Below are 18,891 nucleotides of genomic sequence, written 5' to 3'. Positions count from 1 at the left end.
GCTCGCCTCCCAGCCCTTTGCTTGGCCCCCAAGTTTCTGAAGATGTCAGTGCCCAGATAAAGGCTGGTGCCTGGTCTCCTTGTCTTAACCTCTGACTGAAGACAGGTCTTTGGGTCTGGCCTCCTGGCTTCTTACTGTAGACACCTCTACAGCCTCGGGGCTTGCTGGCTGCACTAAACTTTAAGGCCTGCAAGTCTCTCTTACCTCCTGGGACTTGGGGCCTGTGCAGGCTTTGGATACTTATTGGCCACAAATGACCTTCCATCTTGACTCTCTTGGTCTCTACTCATACTTGATTCATTCCTTATAGCCCTGGCCAAAAGGCTAAGAGTCTGGCCTTTTTGCCATTGATTTTTTAACCAACTATTCGCTGCTTTTACATGGAGGAATGACATTGTAAAAACTTGGTTCAGAAGGAGTTGGGGAATCGGGGGGCCCGACACCCAGAATAAAAGACCATCGCAATCGGGCAGGATTATGGAGCCCCAACTGCTTCACTCTATTGTGACTTCACATAGTTCTAGAAATGCCGGCTCCATCTAAGAAAAGAGAAGAAAAGGAAACATAAATACGATCTAGGAAATACCAAGACTGACATGTGTATGAAGAACCCACAGAAGCATTCCTTTGGGCATTTATCAATAGAAAATGGCTGGATAAGTTGTGGTATATGAATATTATTGCTCTATAAAAAATGATAAACAAGCTGATTATAGAAAGGCTTGGAAAGATTTACACAAACTGAGGCTGAATGAAACAAGCAGAACTAGGAATACATTGTACCCAGTAACAGCAAGACTGTGCCATGATCAACTATGAAAAACTTGGTTCTTCTCAGGAGTTCAATGATCCAAAGCAATCCCGATAAATTTTGGGTAGAAATTGGCTTCTGCATACAGGGGAAAAAAAACTATGGAGATGGAATGCAAATCAACACACATTATATTCACTTATTTTTCTGTTTTTTTCCTCTCCCATGGTTTTTCCCTTTGGCTCTGATTTTTTTTCTCCCAACATGATTCATAAAGCAATGTCTATTAAAAATACATTTTAAAAACTGATTCCCAAAGAACTATGGCAAATAAAAATGACTTAACTGAAACTAATCATTCTAAGGCTACTTGGAAGACTTAAAGACATAATGTTGAACCAGAAAGAATCTGTCTTCAGGAGATACAAGCCTTCTGTTATGTCTAAGACCTTCTTGGAGGTACAAATAATCACAGAGCCTCAGCTCTGAGGAAACCAAAGGGAAGACATTAACTGTGTGAGCCTGGGCAAATTATTTTACCTCTGTTTGCCTTAATCCCCTGGAAAAGGTAAAGGCAAATCACTCTGATATCTTTGCCAAGAAAACCCCATAAATAGTATGGACATGATAGGGTCCACAGGGTCACAAAAAGTTGGACATGGATGAACAACAACTCAATTCAGCAGCATGTTCGGTATATCTTTGCCGAATACCTTCTCCCTGCTATGATAAAGTCAATCTAATTCTATTAAATTTTGAATAACCTTTGAGTATCTTATTTTATTTAAGTATCTAAACTGAAGCCACCAGGAGATTGGCCTGAGTCAGATCAAGACTCAAATGGACTCTGGCCAATCATTTGGCCAATGGCATGGGTTCAAAGCCACCTGGTATATCAATTCTGCATCATATTCTCTTCTGCTTAATTAAATCACAATCTGGTTTCTGTAGCCTTATAGAGGGCAAGATACAAGTTGATAAGGGCTACTAAGAATAGAGTTACCTGGGCCTCAACCAATCTATAGGATCCAATGAGATTTGAGGACTTTGTACATTTAATCTTGGAGCATAATGAGATTTCCAAATGAGGAGTTTCCTGGGGAAAGCACTCAAGATGGAAAATTCCAGAGAAGTCTAAAAGCAGTGGAGCTGGTGGGAAATGGGAAGAAAAACTATTCTAAATCCTTTCTTTAAATAGAGGTCCTGCACTAATACATTGTTGGTGAAGTTGTGAAATGATCCAATCATTCTGAAGAATAATTTGGAATGTCTATCAAATTGTGGATATCCTTTGATCCAGCAGTGTCATTATTGAGTCTGTATCCAAAAGAGAACATAAAGAAAGGAAAAGGACCCACATGTGCAAAAATGTTTGTAGCAAACAAAAATGTTTGTAGCATAGTGGCAAGGAACTGGAAACTGAGTGGACACCCATCAGTTGGGGAATGGCTGAATGGTCTATGAATGTTATGGAATATTATTGTTCTGTAAGAAATGATCAGCGGGATGATTTCAGAAAGGCCTGGAGAGACGTGAACTGATGCTAGTCACATGAGTAGAACCAGGAGAACATTGTCCACAGCAACAACGAGATAATGTGATGATCAGCTGGCTCTTCTCAACAATGAGGTGATTCAGGCCAATTTCAGCAAACTTGTGATGGACAGAGCCATCTGCATCCAGAGAGAGGACTGTGGGAACTGAGTGTGGATCACAACATAGTATTTCCACCTCTTTTATTGTTGTTGTTGTTATTTGCTTGATTGTTTTTTTCTTTCTCATTTTCCCCCTTTTGATCTTATGCAACATGATAAATGCGGAAATACATATAAAAGAATATGTTCTTTTACCTACATTGGATTGCTTGACGTCTAGGAGGAGGAGGAAGGAAGAGGTAGAAAGAAATATTAGGAACGCAAGGTTTTGCAAAGGTGAATGCTGAAAACTCTTTGTATGTATTTTGAAAAAAAAAGAAAAATTATTATTATTTTAAAATAAAAATAAATAAATAGGGGTGCTGCTTTCCTGTCATATGGTCCAGTCAGAGAAGCAGAAAGGACAAAGGAAATGTGAGGACCAGGCAGATTTAACCTTGCAATATAAGAATAGCAGATATTTAACCAATGGAAGAGATTGTTGAAGAACAAACAAAAACGACAAAAATCACAGGATAACTTCAACAAATGAAGAAAAGGCTTTTGACCAAATATAACACTTGTTCTTATACTATCTAAATTATTTATTTGGTGCCATACCAATCAAATTATCAAGGAATTAACTTATAGTGTTTGAAAAATAAAACAAAATTCATCTGGAGGAACAAAAAGTCAAGAATATCAAGAGAATTGATGAAAAGAAAAATGAAAATGAAGGGGACCTGGAAGTACCACAGATCTCAACCATTTTATAAAGCTTTAATCATCAAAACAATTTAGTGCTGGGTAAGAAAAAGAAAGGTCGATCAGTAGAAAAGATTAGGTCACAATATGATCAAATAATACAAGCATAGATTAGTACACAGTAACCCAGTTTTTAGTAAGCCCAAAGATCCCAGCTATTGGGACAAGAAGTCACAATTCAATAAAAACTATAGGGAAAAATGGAAGGTAGTCTAGCAAAAACTAGGCGTAAAAAAAACATCTCACATCTCACGTATACCAAGATAAACTCAAAATGGGTGCAAGGTTTAGACATGAATGGGGATATCATAAGTCAGTTAGTAGAGCAGGGAAGAGATTCCTTGTCAGATCTATGGATGGGAAAGAGTTCATGACCACGTAAGAGATGAGGTAAAACAGATCATTTCAATTACATAAAATTAAAAAGGTTTTGCACAAACAAAACCAAAGCAGGTAAAAATAAAGGAAAAGCAGAAAAGTTGGGGGAAACTTTTGAAGTACATTTCTCTGACAAAGGTTTCATTTCTAAAATATATTAGGGAACTCAGTCACATTTCAAAGAATCAGAGCCATTCCCCATTTGATAACTATTGACAAATAAAAGTCGAAATATATGAATAGGCAGTTTTCAGAATATAACCCAAGTTCCAAAAGCCATTGGTATGGGACTTTTTGCTCATGTCTTCGTGAGGGGTGGGGCAGAGTTGGTGAGAGAGGGAAAGAGAACTCTTCAATTTTATTTTGAGTTGCTTCATTTTCTGGAAGTCTCTTCAGTGTCTTTGGGTTTCCAGTGCTTTTGGCTTACAGCTTCAAGAGAGAAGATGGGCAGTGTCAACCTCATTCTGGTTGCTAAAGAAAAACACTGGGGAGAAGCTGACGTGATCAGAGCTGGCAGTCTCTTTCATTTCTCTATCTCCAGTTTGCTACACTGGAGACTTGAAAGAACTTCCCTCAGTAAGCTCGCTCTCTCTCTCTCTCTCTCTCTCTCCCCCCCCTTTCAATTGAGCTAGGTCACCACTTCCAAAGGGAGAGCTCCTTCACTCTGTGTTGTATGCTATATAGTCTTTCATGTATACTTTCTCCGATTTCAAATGGGATAAATAAGTTTCTTTGCTAGCTGTAATGTGTGTACATTAAAGAGTTGACATCTTGTGGCAAAGGGGTCAAGCCTTGAATACAAAGCTTGGAGTTCTGCTCTCCCCAATTAATGAAACAATGATCAGAAGTTAGACCGAACCTGAAAACCACATCCCCTCAACTAATAATAGTTAAGGAAACAGATAGATATAACCCTAACCCAGTCCTTCCCTGTTTTCTGAGAACAGAGTTGCCAAGCATCTGTCACCAACTACCTGCTTCTCTCCCTGGCAGGAATTAAAGTCTAACTTTGGAGAACGGGGAGGGAGAAGAGGCTAGAAATGTCTATTCTGTCTCTCTTCAAGCCATACCAAGACATCCCCATACTACATATGAGGGACAGCCCTTGCTACAAGAGGAAGACATATAAACTACCACTAGCCACATACAAAAATACTCTAAATCGAGCACCCTTGTGCACTAATTGGTTTAACTGGGAATTGGTCCAGCCATTCTGGGAAGCAGTTTGGAACTATGACCCTCAAATTTCCTGCACTGTGTTTATATACCCTTTGATCCAGAAATCGGGTTTTAAAGAGATCAAAGAAAGAGGGAAAGGACTCATATGTACACAAATATTTATAGCAGTTTTTTAGTGGTAGGAAAAAAATTGGAAACCAAAGGGATGCCATCATTTGGGGAATGGTGATCCACTTATGGTATATGTGATAGTTACACTATTGTAGGAGAATGAGAAATCTCCCCTTCTCACTACTGTATACTTTTATCACAGAAATTTTCTGCAAAGCGTTTTTCTGCAGTTGCCTCTTTCCCTTCCATTTTTTTTTTTTTGCTTCATTGATTTTGTTTGTGCAAAAACTTTTCACCTTTCTAAAATTCCTCTTATTATCTGACATGGTTGTATAAATGCTAATGACAGCAACAAGACAGATACACAAACATAGAGGAGGATGGACTGAGGGAGAGACGGGTGAGCAGGCAGACAAAGCACGAAATGGACAGAAGATAGAGGGGAGCTAAACTAGGGAGACAAAGAAACCAGGGGGAAGCAGAGTGGGGGAAGGAAAGAGACAGACAAATATAAAAAGAGATATTCTGAAAAAGACTCAGAGGGAAGAGGGAAATACCAAGAGGCTTACAGAAAAGGATAGGTGCAAGACCAAGAAGACAGAGGAGAAGCAGATACAGAGAAATAGACAAAGATGGAAGAGGCAAGGAGGATAAACTGAGAGGAGGGCAAGAAAGGGGATCCAGGAAAATGCAAGAGGGGGAAAGCTGGGTGGAGTGAGAGGGGATATATTAGAAACAGAACAGGGTAGACTGAGATAATAGAAGGGGAGACAAAAGAGAGCTAGAGAGAAGAGGAAGACAAAGAGAAGGGGTTTCAGCAAAAGAAAGACAGCGACGAGACAGATAAAAAGAAAATGGTGGACTGAGAAGGAAGGACAGCAAGAAAGGGAAGAATACAAAGAGACAGACAGCAAGATTGGCAAAAGGGAAAACTGGGAAACAAAGAAGAGAGAACATGGAAGATGGAGGGAGTTATAGGGAATTCAAGAAAGGGGAATACAGAGAGGGGGGAAATCAAGGGGAAGAAAGAGGAGGAAAAGAGCAGGGAGAGATTGAGGAGATATCCAACATAGCAGAAGCTAGCTCGGGAAAGGCAGAAGTTAGGAGGGGGAGACATGAAATGGCTATTCACAAAGAAAGAGAAGAGACCAAGGTGGGAGGGAGACAGAAATGTGAGGGCAATATGGGGAGAAAGGGGAGCTGGGGAGAAGAGAGAGGAGGAAAACTGTAGCTGATCCAGAGCCGGTACCACCAAGCTGGACAATCCTCACTTGTCTTGGAATGAAAGCTTCATTGAGAAGGTTTTGGCTTTTTCTCTCCCGCCCTCCCAAGAGAAGGGAGGATTAAAGGAAAATTCCTGTAGGATTCCAAGTGGAAAGGGCTTCTTTAAAAATGTGGTCTGTTCTAAAATCTGCTTTTCAGAGCCTTCCTGGCCCAGTTCAGAGAGGCTGAGAAAATGACGCTTCCCAGGGTCCAGAGAGGTCTCCGCTTCAGTCTGGTGATATTTGTTGCTCTGAGCTCCGGGCAAGTCCCAGGGAGCCCTCTGGCCCACAGAGAGGTGAGTACACAACTGCCGGAGCCTCCAAGGGCCTGACACACCTCAGCAGAGACAGAGGCTGAGTGGAACACAGATCAAATCCCAACTGATCCACCAGTCTCCTGTGCTGTCGCATATTGTGAGGAGACCAAAACCGAAGTCATGGTCAGTGGAGGGAACCAAAAAACCTACAGGAATCTTGTAGAGGGATGAATGAAGCGCAGCTCCCTATCCCTGCCCCATCGGGTCCCAACCATTCCTCATGTCCTAAGACTCTGGGACCCGAGGATCCTGGGAGCTGAAGGAATAGAGAGTTGAATGGGAGGCCAGAGGGTGTCTGGGAGGCCAAGCCTCAGATTCTTTGACTCCTTGGGGCCTATGAGTCCATTCCTTGGGGCTGTGGCCAGGGTGATGGAATACCTCCCATCCAACTTCTCCAACCTAAAAGCTTCCGCCTTCTAGCTTCCAGTGACCCACTTCTCCGTCCGCTCCACCATCATGTCCCGCTACGCCCACACCCAGGTTGTGTCTGTCATGACCAACCCACACTCAGAGGCCCAGGAAGCCATCTTTGACCTGGATCTACCCAGCCTGGCCTTCATTTCCAACTTTACCATGTGAGTGTCTGGGGAGAGGCTGGCATGGGAAAAGGGAGACTGACAAGCCGGGGGGACAAGGACGGGCAGTGAAATGAAAAGGACAAAGTCAATTCAGCACGTGGTTTCCAGTGTGTAAAATGGGGATCGTGATAGCACGTTCCTCCTAGGGTTGTTGTAACACTATTGTTAGATCATATCTGTATCTCATTGTGTAAACCTTAAAATACTAGTTATGAGGGGCAACTTGGTGGCGCAGTGGATAGAGCAGCAGCCCTGAAGTCAGGAGGACCTGAGTTCAAATCTGGTCTCAGACACTTAACACTTCTTAGCTGTGTGACCCTGGGCAAGTCACTTAACCCCAAATGCCTCAACAAAAAGAAGAAAAATTCAATCTAAAAAGCTGTGGAGGCCCAAAAGTACTCATTATTATTATTATTATTATTATCAACATAAGTTGGAGAAACTAAAGAGCTTACCACAGAAAAGAGAAGATTTAGAGTCCAGGAAGACATGACACCATCTTTAAACAACTTATCTAGAGGAATTGGCTATAAGGAAGAATTGGGACCAACAGGGAGAAGTTCAAAGGGGTGTAATTAGAAGGAAAAGCTTCTTAAATGGACTGTGTGAAAACAAACAAGATGTCTTCAAAGGTAATGAGGTAACCATAACAGCTAGTATTTATATCTCACTTTAAAACTTACAAGTGCTTTACATTTGCAATCTCTCTACCCAACGGGTGGGGATCCCCATTTTACAGTTAAGGAAACTGAGGCTGAGAGATGCAGTGACTTGCCTAGGGTCACATGGCTAGGAAGCATCTGAGATTGAATTCAAACTCAGACCTTTCTAACTCCAGGTCCAACGTTCTAGCCATTAAGCCCAGTGGCACAGAGCCTCCAGATGTTCGAGAAGGATCTAGATGGGCTCTTCCATGATCCTTTCTAACAGAGAGTCCTAAATCTCCTGAGAGGGAACTCTCTCACAAGCCCCTTTCCTTCTCGAAATCCATTTCCTGATCTCTAAAATGCGGGATGGGACTACGGGGTCCCCAAGGTGTGCTCAACCCCGACGGCCTAGGATCCTAAGTCTCCTGCCCTAGCCCCCAGAGCCACAGATCCATACACTCTATAGAAATGAGCCCATTGAGTTAGATGAGGTCATCTCTCCAGCCCCTCCCTGCCTGGAATCTTAGGAAACTGTGACTGGCCTGGATGGAGTAAAGGAAGCAGGGGAGGAAGGGAGAAGAAGCCGAGAAAAAGTGTGGGATCTACTGGAGGAGGGCCTCGAGTGCCAAGGAGAAGGTCACTATTCAATTGGGTGAAAGCAAATACGTGAGATTTCCAAATAAACTCCATTAATCTGTCCCCTCTGGAGGGAAGAAAGGGGAGGAGAAGCCCGCCCCCATCACTGAGAAGTTGTTTTTCTTCAGTTAGCAAGGGTTTTCCGTGCCCTTGAACTGGACGGACAGAGTGCTCTTTGTGTAGAAGCCAGAGACCTGAGTCTCTGGTCAGAGAAGCACACGCCCTGCAGACACCTCCGCCCACTTCCAAGGCCAGCAACAGAGAGACGTCTGTTCTGGGCCACCAGGGAAACTGAACCAAAAGGGTATTCTGGTCCCTAAGGCGAGACAGACCATTAGTGGGTGAGAAGACAGACAGAGGAGGAGACAAGGGGAGACCCAGGAGGGAGAGGGATGGAAGAGACAGGGACAGAAAGGGAAGGAGGGAGAGACAGAGATAGAGAGGATGGAGAGACAGAAAGCCAGACACATGAGAGAGACAGACAGAGAGACAGGCAGAGAGAGTCAATAAGCATTTATTAAGCACCGATTATGTGCCAAGCACTGTGCCCCTGGTTGTTCCTTCCCCTGGGTCTGGGAAGCAAAAGTGGAGGGTGACTCACTTGGGCTCTAAGCAAACTCCTCTGCCTTCTTCTGAAGCTTAGCTGGTTACTCTCCCAAGCTCCTGCTGACTCAGAGACCCTGGGAAGCCCCGGTAATTCCTTGACTCCTTCTCCCTTCATTAGGACCATCAATGGCAAAATCTACATAGCCGAAGTCAAAGAGAAGCACCAGGCTAAGAAAATGTACGAGGAAGCCAGGAAACAAGGGCAGACCGCTGCCCACGTGGCCAGCCAGTAAGACTTTCCAGATCCCTCCTTCCAAATCGGCAGTCCCCTGAAAGCTGTCTTAGAGTAGGCCTAGCTTCTCCAGAGTCCAGGTGGCCGCCATTGGGCCGGTAGACCACCGATTTGCATGCCCCTGGCCATGCTGTATCTCTGTGGCTTCCTTCAGTTGGCCCTCCCAAATGAAGAATCCTAGCCCTCCCCCTTTTAAATGTCTATAGGTAAATACAGAGTGGGGAAGGGGGGATTGGGAGGCTGTTGCCTTTTTTAAGTGATAGGTCCAAAAATCAACAGCTCCTTATTTTCTAGTTCGGATGTTTCTTTGTCCAAGGGGTGGGGAAGAGAGGGGGTCTCCTCCTGGCCCTCTTGGAGCCCAGATAGGCACACAAAGGCCAGATGCCATGGTCAACTTGAGCACAGAATGGGGAACTTTTTCAATAATGAAATCAACCTTAAAGTGCTCAGGCCACGCAAGTTGTTAAAGAATAGGAGTGACCAAGTGAAGAGCTGCCTAATTAAACAGGTGCACAATTGCCCACACGAGGCGACGAATGACCTGGAGAGCAAAATGTGGGAAGAGTGAGCGAATCCCTGAGTCTCAGGAGGCTGAATAAGGAAAAGGAAGGAAGGAGTGGACAAAGCTGGTGAAGAGCAGACTAAAGGAGTCCGGGAATCAATAATGGCTATTTCTCCCACCACTTTCCCCTCATCCCTCTCTCCCCAGAGACGATGAGGTCAAGAAGTTCAAAATTTCCACAAATGTAGCTGTGGGTGGAGAGGTGACATTTGCCTTGACCTATGAGGAACTGCTCCCTCGCCTCCTGGGGAAGTACCAGCACGCCGTGAGCATCAGACCCGGCCAAGTGGTGCCGAATCTCAGTGTAGAAGTGACCGTATCAGAGAGGACTGGCATCGAATACATCCATGTGCTGCCCCTCCGGACCAGCCACCTGCTGACCAACACTGTCAGAGGTAAGTGCCAGGCTGGCCTTAACCACCCAGGCCCGAGCCAAACAGGAGGCCCATTCAGCAGCAAAGTGGGAAAAAGGCAGGGCCTCGAGGTTGGGAAAGCAAGGCAACCAAAGCGGCCCCGGTGGTCAGATGGAGAGGGTAGGACGAAGGTCACTATGGTCAGTCTGGAGAACATTTTCTAAAGCACCAGTAAGTTTGAGAGGAAAGAGGAAACAAGTGTTCCTGGAGGGGAGGGGCGGGCCTGGCAGAGCTATACTTCCAGGCAGAGAGAGGTAGTCCCTGATGGGCGTCTGAGGAATGAGCACTTGGGCACATTTCAAGTCTGGGACATGAGTGACGGTGAGGATGAGTGCAGGCTCCCAGTTGCCCCATTTGATCCTCTTGTTCTGTTTTTCTTTGGACACCAAAATGTTTGTAATGGCAGAGAAAAGCAAAAAGGAAGAAAAAGGATTCTAGAATCCAGCTGAGGGAGAGGGGCTGGTGGCTGGAGGCAACCACTTTTGTAGGGTCTCGAAGCCGCCCAGTGTGAGGCCGGAAGGGAAAGGGAGCCAAGCAGTGCTCCTCCCTGATCCATCCAGGTTCATTTCAGCACCGAGGAAGAAAGCAAGCTACCCTCATAAGTGTGCTGATTCCAACAGAAAAACCTTTCATTGGCCACGGGTATTTCTCATTCTGCATTTTAAGTCCATCAAGTCTCTGACAAAAGGCGGATGGTATGATTGATCTCAGGGCCTCTGGATTCAGGGTTCTTCATGATATTAACCAGTTCAAATGTCTTTCAAAGTTGCTTTCCTCCATTATGTCATCAGGGTAGAAACCATCCTCCCTAGCTCTGCTCTTCCTACTCTGCCTTACAGTTTCCACTGGAATTACCCATTTGGTACTATTTTATGGTACAATAATATTCCATTACATTCATCCACCATATTTTGCCATTTCCCAGTAAGTAGACATCCCTTTAGTTTCCCAGTTGGGGCAACCACAATTGAGCTGCTATAAATATTTTTGTAACTATGAATTTTTTTTCCCTTTCTTTGACTTCTTTGAGATTCAGGCCTAGTAGAGACATCCCTGAATCAAAAGGTTTGGTGACTTCAAACATATTTACCAATTGCTTTCCAGAATGGCTGGCACAATATTTTGATTAAGCTTTTGATTGACACTGTAGGATGTTCTAAACGAATACTCATATCATCTACAAAAGCCACAATTTTTCCTTCTCTGCCTACATTAATTCCTTTGATTTTTCTTTCTTATCTTATTGCTAGAATTAGTACTTCTAGGACTGCACTGATGCTTTGCCTCTGATCTTAATGGAAAGAACCAAACTGATCTCTATTGCTATGGTGGGTGAAAGATGAAGTGATTGTGGAAACAAAGGTTTGGTCTTCCAGTACATCCATTCATTAAGCAATGATATCAATTGCCCAATGAATCAGGACCATATCCCTTCCTCAGCTTAGGGTGGGATCCTAATTGTGGAGAAAGACAGATTTTTATACATTAGAAACAATCAAATGAGGTTAATACATTAAAAAGAAAACATAATATTAGGTGACTTAATTTCTCATTGGATGAAAAATCAGGGACTTTCCAAGTTGGAAGGAGGAGAGGAAACAGATGCAATTTCCTGAATTCAGAAAAGAATCTATAAACAATCTCTCCATCCCTTCCTCTCTTCCCTCCTCTCCCCTCTCCCTCTCTCCTTTTTTCCCCTCCCTCTCTTCCTCCTTTCTTTTCTTCCCTCCCTCCCTCCTTCCTTCCTCTCATTGATTGACCAACAGAAGGTCCCAGGCCAAGTCCACTTTGTCTTTATTTTGCTCATGATTGCTTCAGAGTAAACAGCAATTGTTGCTGTTTTGCCAGAAACTAAAGAGCTTCCCTCCCAGATGGATTTCTTTTTTCTCTTTTTTTTTTTTTTGACTAGATAAAAGCCATTTTTTTTCTTACCTAGCCTCAGTCAAACTGAGAGCCAAGGTCTCCCATCAGGACCATTCTTCAATTGTCTTGCTCTCCATCTGGCCACTGTCTGGCTGGTTCCAGAGGAAATAGAGGCAGGTGACTTGGTACAGCCCTCCCTCCCTCAAATCCAATTCACTTGTATTTCACGAGGTGACCTCCCTGACATCCTGGTCGTCTTCAAGAATGAAAGACAAACTACTATAACATCAATAAACAATCAAAGGAAGGCAGAAACGATAACTGATAGCCATTGAGCCGATTTTCGGATTACACATGAGTTGCTTGAGCTGTACAATTGTGAGAAAACTCCTTGTACTAATCTTTGGATCTGGCTGAGTTTCCATCAGCGTAGCTGAGGTCCTTGATTAAGCTCTCTAAATCAGAGGAAGAAGTGGACCAGTTTTCCAGCCACACAGGATTAGGTACAAATAATGCAATAAGGTTTTTGCCCAGTTCCCTAATTGAATAAATGTCTCTCACAAGACAAAATTTGGACTAGACCCATCATTTAATAGAAATGGAGCTAAGTTAGCTCCAGAATTGGGTCACAAGGTGGAGTCAGTGTGGGTCACTTAATTCCCACAATTCACTACTTGCTGTTCTAATCCCCTCAATCCTTTCATTATATATAATGTTTACTCTTATGTTTATATAAATATTATTTACGATCTTTAAAAAAAGGTCCATTCATTCTTATGTTTCTGGTGTTTTCAACAGAAGCAGGTGTTGGATTTTTGATAGCTTTTTTTCAGCAACTATTTGTATTATATGGTTCTAATTACTTAAATTGTTAACATGTTTATTACACTAATAATTTTCTTTATAATTTGTGAGGATCAAATGAAAAAAATATTTGTTATATTATCAGAGCACATTAGCTGGCACACTATCCAAATGCTTATTTCCTTCCCATTTCTCATTTCCTCCATCCTTATGTTGAACCAACCCTGAATTCCTGATATAAATCTAACCAGTCAAGAGTGTAAAATTTTCCTATTATGTTTTTATAGCCTGCCCGCTAATATTTTTATTTTAAATGTTTGTATCAATGTTTATTAGGGAGATTAATCTATAGTCCTCTTTCTTTGCTTTATTTCTCCTGGGTTTAAATATCAAGAACACAGCTGTGTCATTTGTATCACAGAAAAGGATTGGAAGGGTGCCTTCTTTACTTAGTATTGCAAATAGTTCATGGAATAATGGAATTAATTGTTCTTTGAATGTCTGTTAGAATTTGTTTATAAATCCATCTGGTCGCAAAATCTTTTCCTCTGGTAGTTCGTTTATGGCTTATTCAATTTCTTTTTCTGATACTGGGTTACTTGAATAGTCTATTTCTCCTTTTTTGCTAATGTAGAATTCTATACTTTTGTGAGGGCAGTGAGGTAAGTGTTCACTTATTTCTTCTTAGCAGTTTTGTTAAAATACAATTGGCCAAAGTAGTTTCTGATAATTTCTTCCGCAACTGCTGTGTACTCTCCTTCAACTTGGTGATCCAAGGCAATTCTAATACATTTTGGATGGAAAATGCCATCTGAAATCAGAGAGAGAGCCTGAATGTGCATCGAGGAGTGCTACTCTCACTTATTTTTCCTTCTGTTTTTTTTTTCTTTTTCATGGTTTCCCCCTTTTGTTCTGATTTTTCGCTTCCAGTATGACTCATGTGGAAATATATAAAAAATAATATACATGTATAAGCTAAAAAAGTTTGTAATTTAAATTTTTTAAAATGTTTTTTAAAGTCTTCATAGAGAGTCATGACTGGCAATTTAAGAATCTGAGCTCTAGAGAATATGCTAACCTCCCACTACAGATAAAGAAGATTTTTGCTTAGAGCCCTTCTCCCACTAGTGAGATCTTCCCCTTGAGTGTTCCCTGCTGTGGAACCACCCCCTCTCTGCCCACACACTGCCTCATGTTACTCTTTGTACCCACCCTGGTTCGTCTAGCTCAGGGTTGGGTGGAAGAATAATCCACAGGTTATTCTTATTTCTTTTTAGACTAGTACAATTCAAAACCTCAATAGACTGTTTGCTACATCGTAGCATGCTGCCATCTACCCACAATCCCCCTTTGTTTAGCATCTAAAGTCCTTTACCACCTGACCTTTTTTCTATTTCCAGCTTAATTATATATTAATTCCCTTCACACAAACTATGATCTAGCAAGGCTGCCCAACTTGCTGTTCCTTACACAACGCCCCATCTCCCAACTGCAAACTTTTACAAGGCTATCTCCCACTCCTTCTCTTCCTCCTCACTTCCATCTCTTAGAATCCCTATATTCCTTCGAGACTCACTCTGAACTCCTCTTTCTACACGAATCCTAATTTTTCATCCCTCTGGCTCCTAGCAGCTCCCCCAAAATGACCTTTAGGGTATCCAGGGTTGGGACCAAACCAGTTCACACTCTCTCACACTAGCTGATTATTAACATCAAGGATGTGAATTAAACTTCAAAGTATGGCGAGTGCATAGTTTACTCTTTGTCACTTTCTAACCCCAGTTCCATTTCTATAATTTGCTTGTGTCTATTCTATACAGCCCTATATCTGTACATGTTGCTCCCTCTCCTCACTAAGTTTAGGGAAAGAAACTGTTTTCAATTTGGTTTAGTTTTCTAATTGATTGAAAGGCAGAAAAGCAGAAGGAGTGACTCCAGGCATGGGGAATGGCTTGTACAAATATTGATACTACTACTGCTGATGCTACTAGTACTATTACTATGACTAATAATAACAGTAACTCTTTCAAAGTGTTTACTATATGTCAAGTGCTTTTCAATTATCTCATCTGATCTGCATTAAAAAACTCAGGGAGATAGGTGCTGCTGTGATCTCTGTTAAGGAAAGGGGGCAGGGTAGAGCATCAGTCCTGAAGTCAGCAGGACCTGAGTTCAAATGTGATCTCAGACACTTAACACTTCTGGCTGTGTGACCCTGGGAAAGTCACTTAATCCCAATTGCCTCAGGAAAAAAAAAAAGGAAATGGGGGCAGAAGTATGCCCAGTGACTTGCCCAGCATTGCACAACTAGGAAGTGTCTGAACCTATATTTGAACTCCAGGCCTAGCACTCCATCCACTGTCACATTACTGGGCAAATTCATGGAGACTGTAGATAGAATATCAAGTATTGGGCCTCCGTGGATAGGAGTATGATTTTGCTAGAAGGTCAGATTTGTTTTTTATTTTTCGCTTTGGTTTTTTTTTTTTTTTAATTTTCTGTTTATTTAAAAAAACAGAATAGAAAAAAGATAAAAAATAAAACAAAACAAAATGAAAGAACATTTTCATGTGTCCAACAGAACACCAGGGAGGATTCAAAATATATAATAATAAATTTCCAGTTCAAGAAAGGATATGTAATAGTAGAAGAAATTATATTCATGAGTGTTCATTTTTTCATGGCTTCCTTATAGGTTGTTCTTTTCGTCTCTGCTTCACACTTGTTTTACCCTTTCGTTCCCTCCCCCACTTCCTCCCAAGCAAGCTATAGTTAAACAGAAATATATGTAATAGATATATAGATACACACACACACACACACACACACATATATATATACATATATTCACATCCATCCACAGATCCTCATGTGTACATATATCTACATACACACATAGAGTAACATGCATATATATCTACATATACTGACACACACACATTTACCTATATGTAAATATGCATTAAAACAATATTAGTATGGCTGACATATAATGTAGATTCCTCTCTTGATTGAATCTTTAAGCTTTACTTTGTCTAAGATCAATAATTACTCCTGTACTTTTTCTAATAAATTTGATTCCTGATTCTAGTTGTAGTGTTTGTGTATATCTCTTCTTTCCTATCTCTGCTAACTCTTCTACTTTAATTGTGCTCCTTAACTTGCCTCGATATTACTTAACCTCCCCCCCACCCATGAATCCCTCCCTTGTCTTCTTCACCCACTCTCTGTGTCCCCCCCCCGCCCATCTCTCACCCCTTATTTCTTTATAAATTTTGGAGGGTGCTATACCTTTCGTGGTATATATGTAGTGTTGCCTACTTAACCCATCCCTGATGAACAGGTTTTTTGAACCATGAGCCCTCCTTCCACCTCTAATGTCTCTGTGTCTATTCTTCCTCTGCATCTCATTTTTATAAATCTTTCTTTTGAGCTACCCAATTGCTGATGTCAGTCTTAAACATATGTATGCATTCCCACGTAAAGAGATCTAAACAATTTGTCCATGTTGAGTTCCTTGAAATTGATCTTTGGTATTGGGTGTGGGTTTGGTTGACAGAAAGTCCTAAATATCTGCAAGTTCATTGAATGTCCTTTTCTTTCATTCAACATTATGGATAATTTTGCAGGATATGATATTTTGGCTGCAGGCCTAGTTCTTTTGATTGCCAGTATATGTGATTCCAGGACCTGTGATCTTTTGTTGTATCTGCTAATAAGCCCTGTAGCCCCAGAATATTTGATTTGTATTTTTCTTGTTTCTTGAAAATTTTTCTCTTTGTGGGGAATATTGTGCCAAAGTTCCCTTTTAATGTCGTGACCCAGTTTCTTTTAATGTCATGACGCAGTTTCTCCAATTGTCCTATTTAGTTATTCTGCCTCAGGTTATAAATTTTCCCTCTTAATGTTTGATGAGATAAAGATCTATCTCAGTTGCTCTGCCCCAAAACCCCAGGCTATAATCTTTCCCTCTTAAATGGTTGATGAGAAGAAGGTTTTATATCTTTAGGTTATAGACATTCCTTCTTAATGTTTGACAGGAAAAGTTTTCTCCATTTTAGATGTCATTAGAATATCAGTAACCTCCCTCCATTGTGTCATCCTAGGGGCCTCCCCCACCATTAGGTTATCCCCCACCTAGGTACCTCCCCCATTATGTCACTATTCTTGTTATCCTATAAAAAAAGCTTGCTGTCCCAGTACTCAGGGCTGGATTCTTTGAGATGATAGTCTCATCCAGCCCTGGGACCAAGATCCATCTGGTCCCAGTATCTGTCTCCATTTAATAAACTATTGAATTGGCTCTTTAAAAAAAAAAATTTCTCTCTGATCTGGGGATTTCGAAATTGGCAATAATGTTCCTATGTGTTTTCCTCAAAGGATCTCTTTGAGGCAGTGTGGTGAGCAGTAGATTTTTTCTATTTTTACTTTCCCCTCCAGTTCTATCACTTCAGGACAATATTCTTGCATTACTTCTTGCATTATTGTGTCCAGGCTCTCTTTTTGGTCACAGCTTTCAGGTAGTCCAATCATTCTTATGTTTTCTCTTCTTGATCTATTCTCTAGATCTGTTAATTTTCTGATGTCTCACATTCTGTTCTATGTTTTCATTCTTTATATTCTGTTTTGTTATTCTTGGTCTCTTATATCTTCACTGGCTTCCCCTTGCCCAGATGTAATTTTCAAAGAGTTCTTTTGTCCTTTAAGACTCTGAATCTCCTTTTCTAGTTGAGTAACTTTTTTCATAATTTTTTTTTCCTTGGATGGTTTTATTTTTATTTTGTTTAGTTTTGCCTCGATGTCTCTCATTGATTTTTAAATTCTTTTTTGAGTCCTTCTATTAATTCTCTCTGGATAGAGAGTCATTTAATGTTAGTCTTTGGGGTAGAAGGGTTTTTTTACTTCAGTATCCTCTTCTGAAGATGAAGCCTGATCTTCCCTATTGCTATAGTAAGTTTCTATGGTTGAGTTCTTTCTTTCTTCTTTTTATTTTTTTAATGAAAAGTATTAATGGAAGGACCTCTAATTGTGGGGTGGGGAAATGATGCCTGTAGCTTCACTTGAGCTCTCCCCTCTGACCTGGAACCCCAAACCAAAAGCTCCCCCCTCCAGCAAGTGCCCGCAGCCAACAATGTTTCTGCCCCCTTATCTTTGCACTTCTAGTGTTCTGGTTCCTTCTCACCCAGGGCTGTGTTCCAGCAGCATAGCTGGGCCTGTGTTCCCAATCAGCTGAGGTTCCCTCAATCTCTCCAACTCATTTCCCAATTCCTCATGCTGTCCCAGAGGTGAAAGTTTCTGGGGTTCCTGCTGAGGTTCCAGCCAAGCCCAGCTAGCCCCAGGAGTCCCCACTTGGTGTTTCTATGGAGCTAGCCTGGAGGTGTTTGCACTTCATGTAGGTTAATCTCTTTCTTCGGATTTTCTTGAGTTGTATCTGGAGGACCCCTATTCTGTCCAAGTCTTCTGAATTTTTCAGGAGTCTAGATTGACTCTGAGGCACAAATTTGTTCTATTTGTGGGGGAAATCTGGAGAGTTTGAAATTTACTGATCTGCTCCACCATCTTCCCACAGTCCTCCAGGGGAAGGTGAGATTTGTACAGGTTGGAAAGGAGTGAGGCTGGAGGGGAGGGGACACTAGCCTGTGGAGTCATGAAAGGATTGGAGCAGGACAGTGGCAATGGTTAGGAGAGTGAAGAGACTTGGACAGGAGATAAATAAGGGAGAGTTGATGTTATCGGTCACTTGGCCTGAACTGATTGCTATGACTGTGAAAGGACTTTGGCTCTGAGCTTCTCAGACCTGAGAGCAGGCAGGATATATTAGAAGAAGTGTTCATCTTCTGTCAACCCAAAAGTTGAGCAAATGTGCCCCCATAAAGAAATACACTGCATTTTTTCCTGGGCACAGTACTCAAAGGACTCCCTTCTGTGGATCCTTGAGCCACAATTGTTGGGTTTTGCAAGGAAAGGGGGAGGCCAGGTGAGAGGAAGGGAGGAAAGGAAGAAGAAAAGTAGAAAATGAAGACTCCCCACAGGGCAAAGCCCAACTTCAGGGAACCCTCGGGCCTATGAGAAGGTGTGGGGAGGATGAGATTCACCAACCCACATCTCACAAAATGGACAGAGAACTAGATAGGCCATCTAGTCAAGAGTTCA

The 18,891-nt window shown here is 42.0% G+C and overlaps 2 protein-coding genes across 2 annotated transcripts in view; one reads left to right on the top strand and one right to left on the bottom strand.

The window, feature by feature from the left end:
• The window catches only part of LOC116420379, a 122,958-nt gene that overhangs the window by 79,351 nt on the left and 24,716 nt on the right, over positions 1–18,891 (bottom strand). The gene's annotated exons all lie outside the window — the stretch shown is intronic.
• ITIH6 (inter-alpha-trypsin inhibitor heavy chain family member 6) overlaps positions 6,275–18,891 on the top strand; it is a 30,746-nt gene continuing 18,129 nt past the window's right edge. Inside the window, 4 exon segments of the mRNA XM_031945107.1 lie at positions 6,275–6,376; positions 6,818–6,972; positions 8,983–9,093; positions 9,806–10,053. Coding sequence (XP_031800967.1) covers positions 6,275–6,376; positions 6,818–6,972; positions 8,983–9,093; positions 9,806–10,053 — 616 coding nt within the window.

The sequence above is a fragment of the Sarcophilus harrisii genome, chromosome X (assembly GCF_902635505.1).
Source record: "Sarcophilus harrisii chromosome X, mSarHar1.11, whole genome shotgun sequence".
Classification (NCBI taxonomy): Eukaryota; Metazoa; Chordata; class Mammalia; order Dasyuromorphia; family Dasyuridae; genus Sarcophilus; species Sarcophilus harrisii.
The sequence above is the reverse complement of the archived record's forward strand: the minus strand, read 5'-3'. Positions and strand labels throughout refer to the sequence as shown.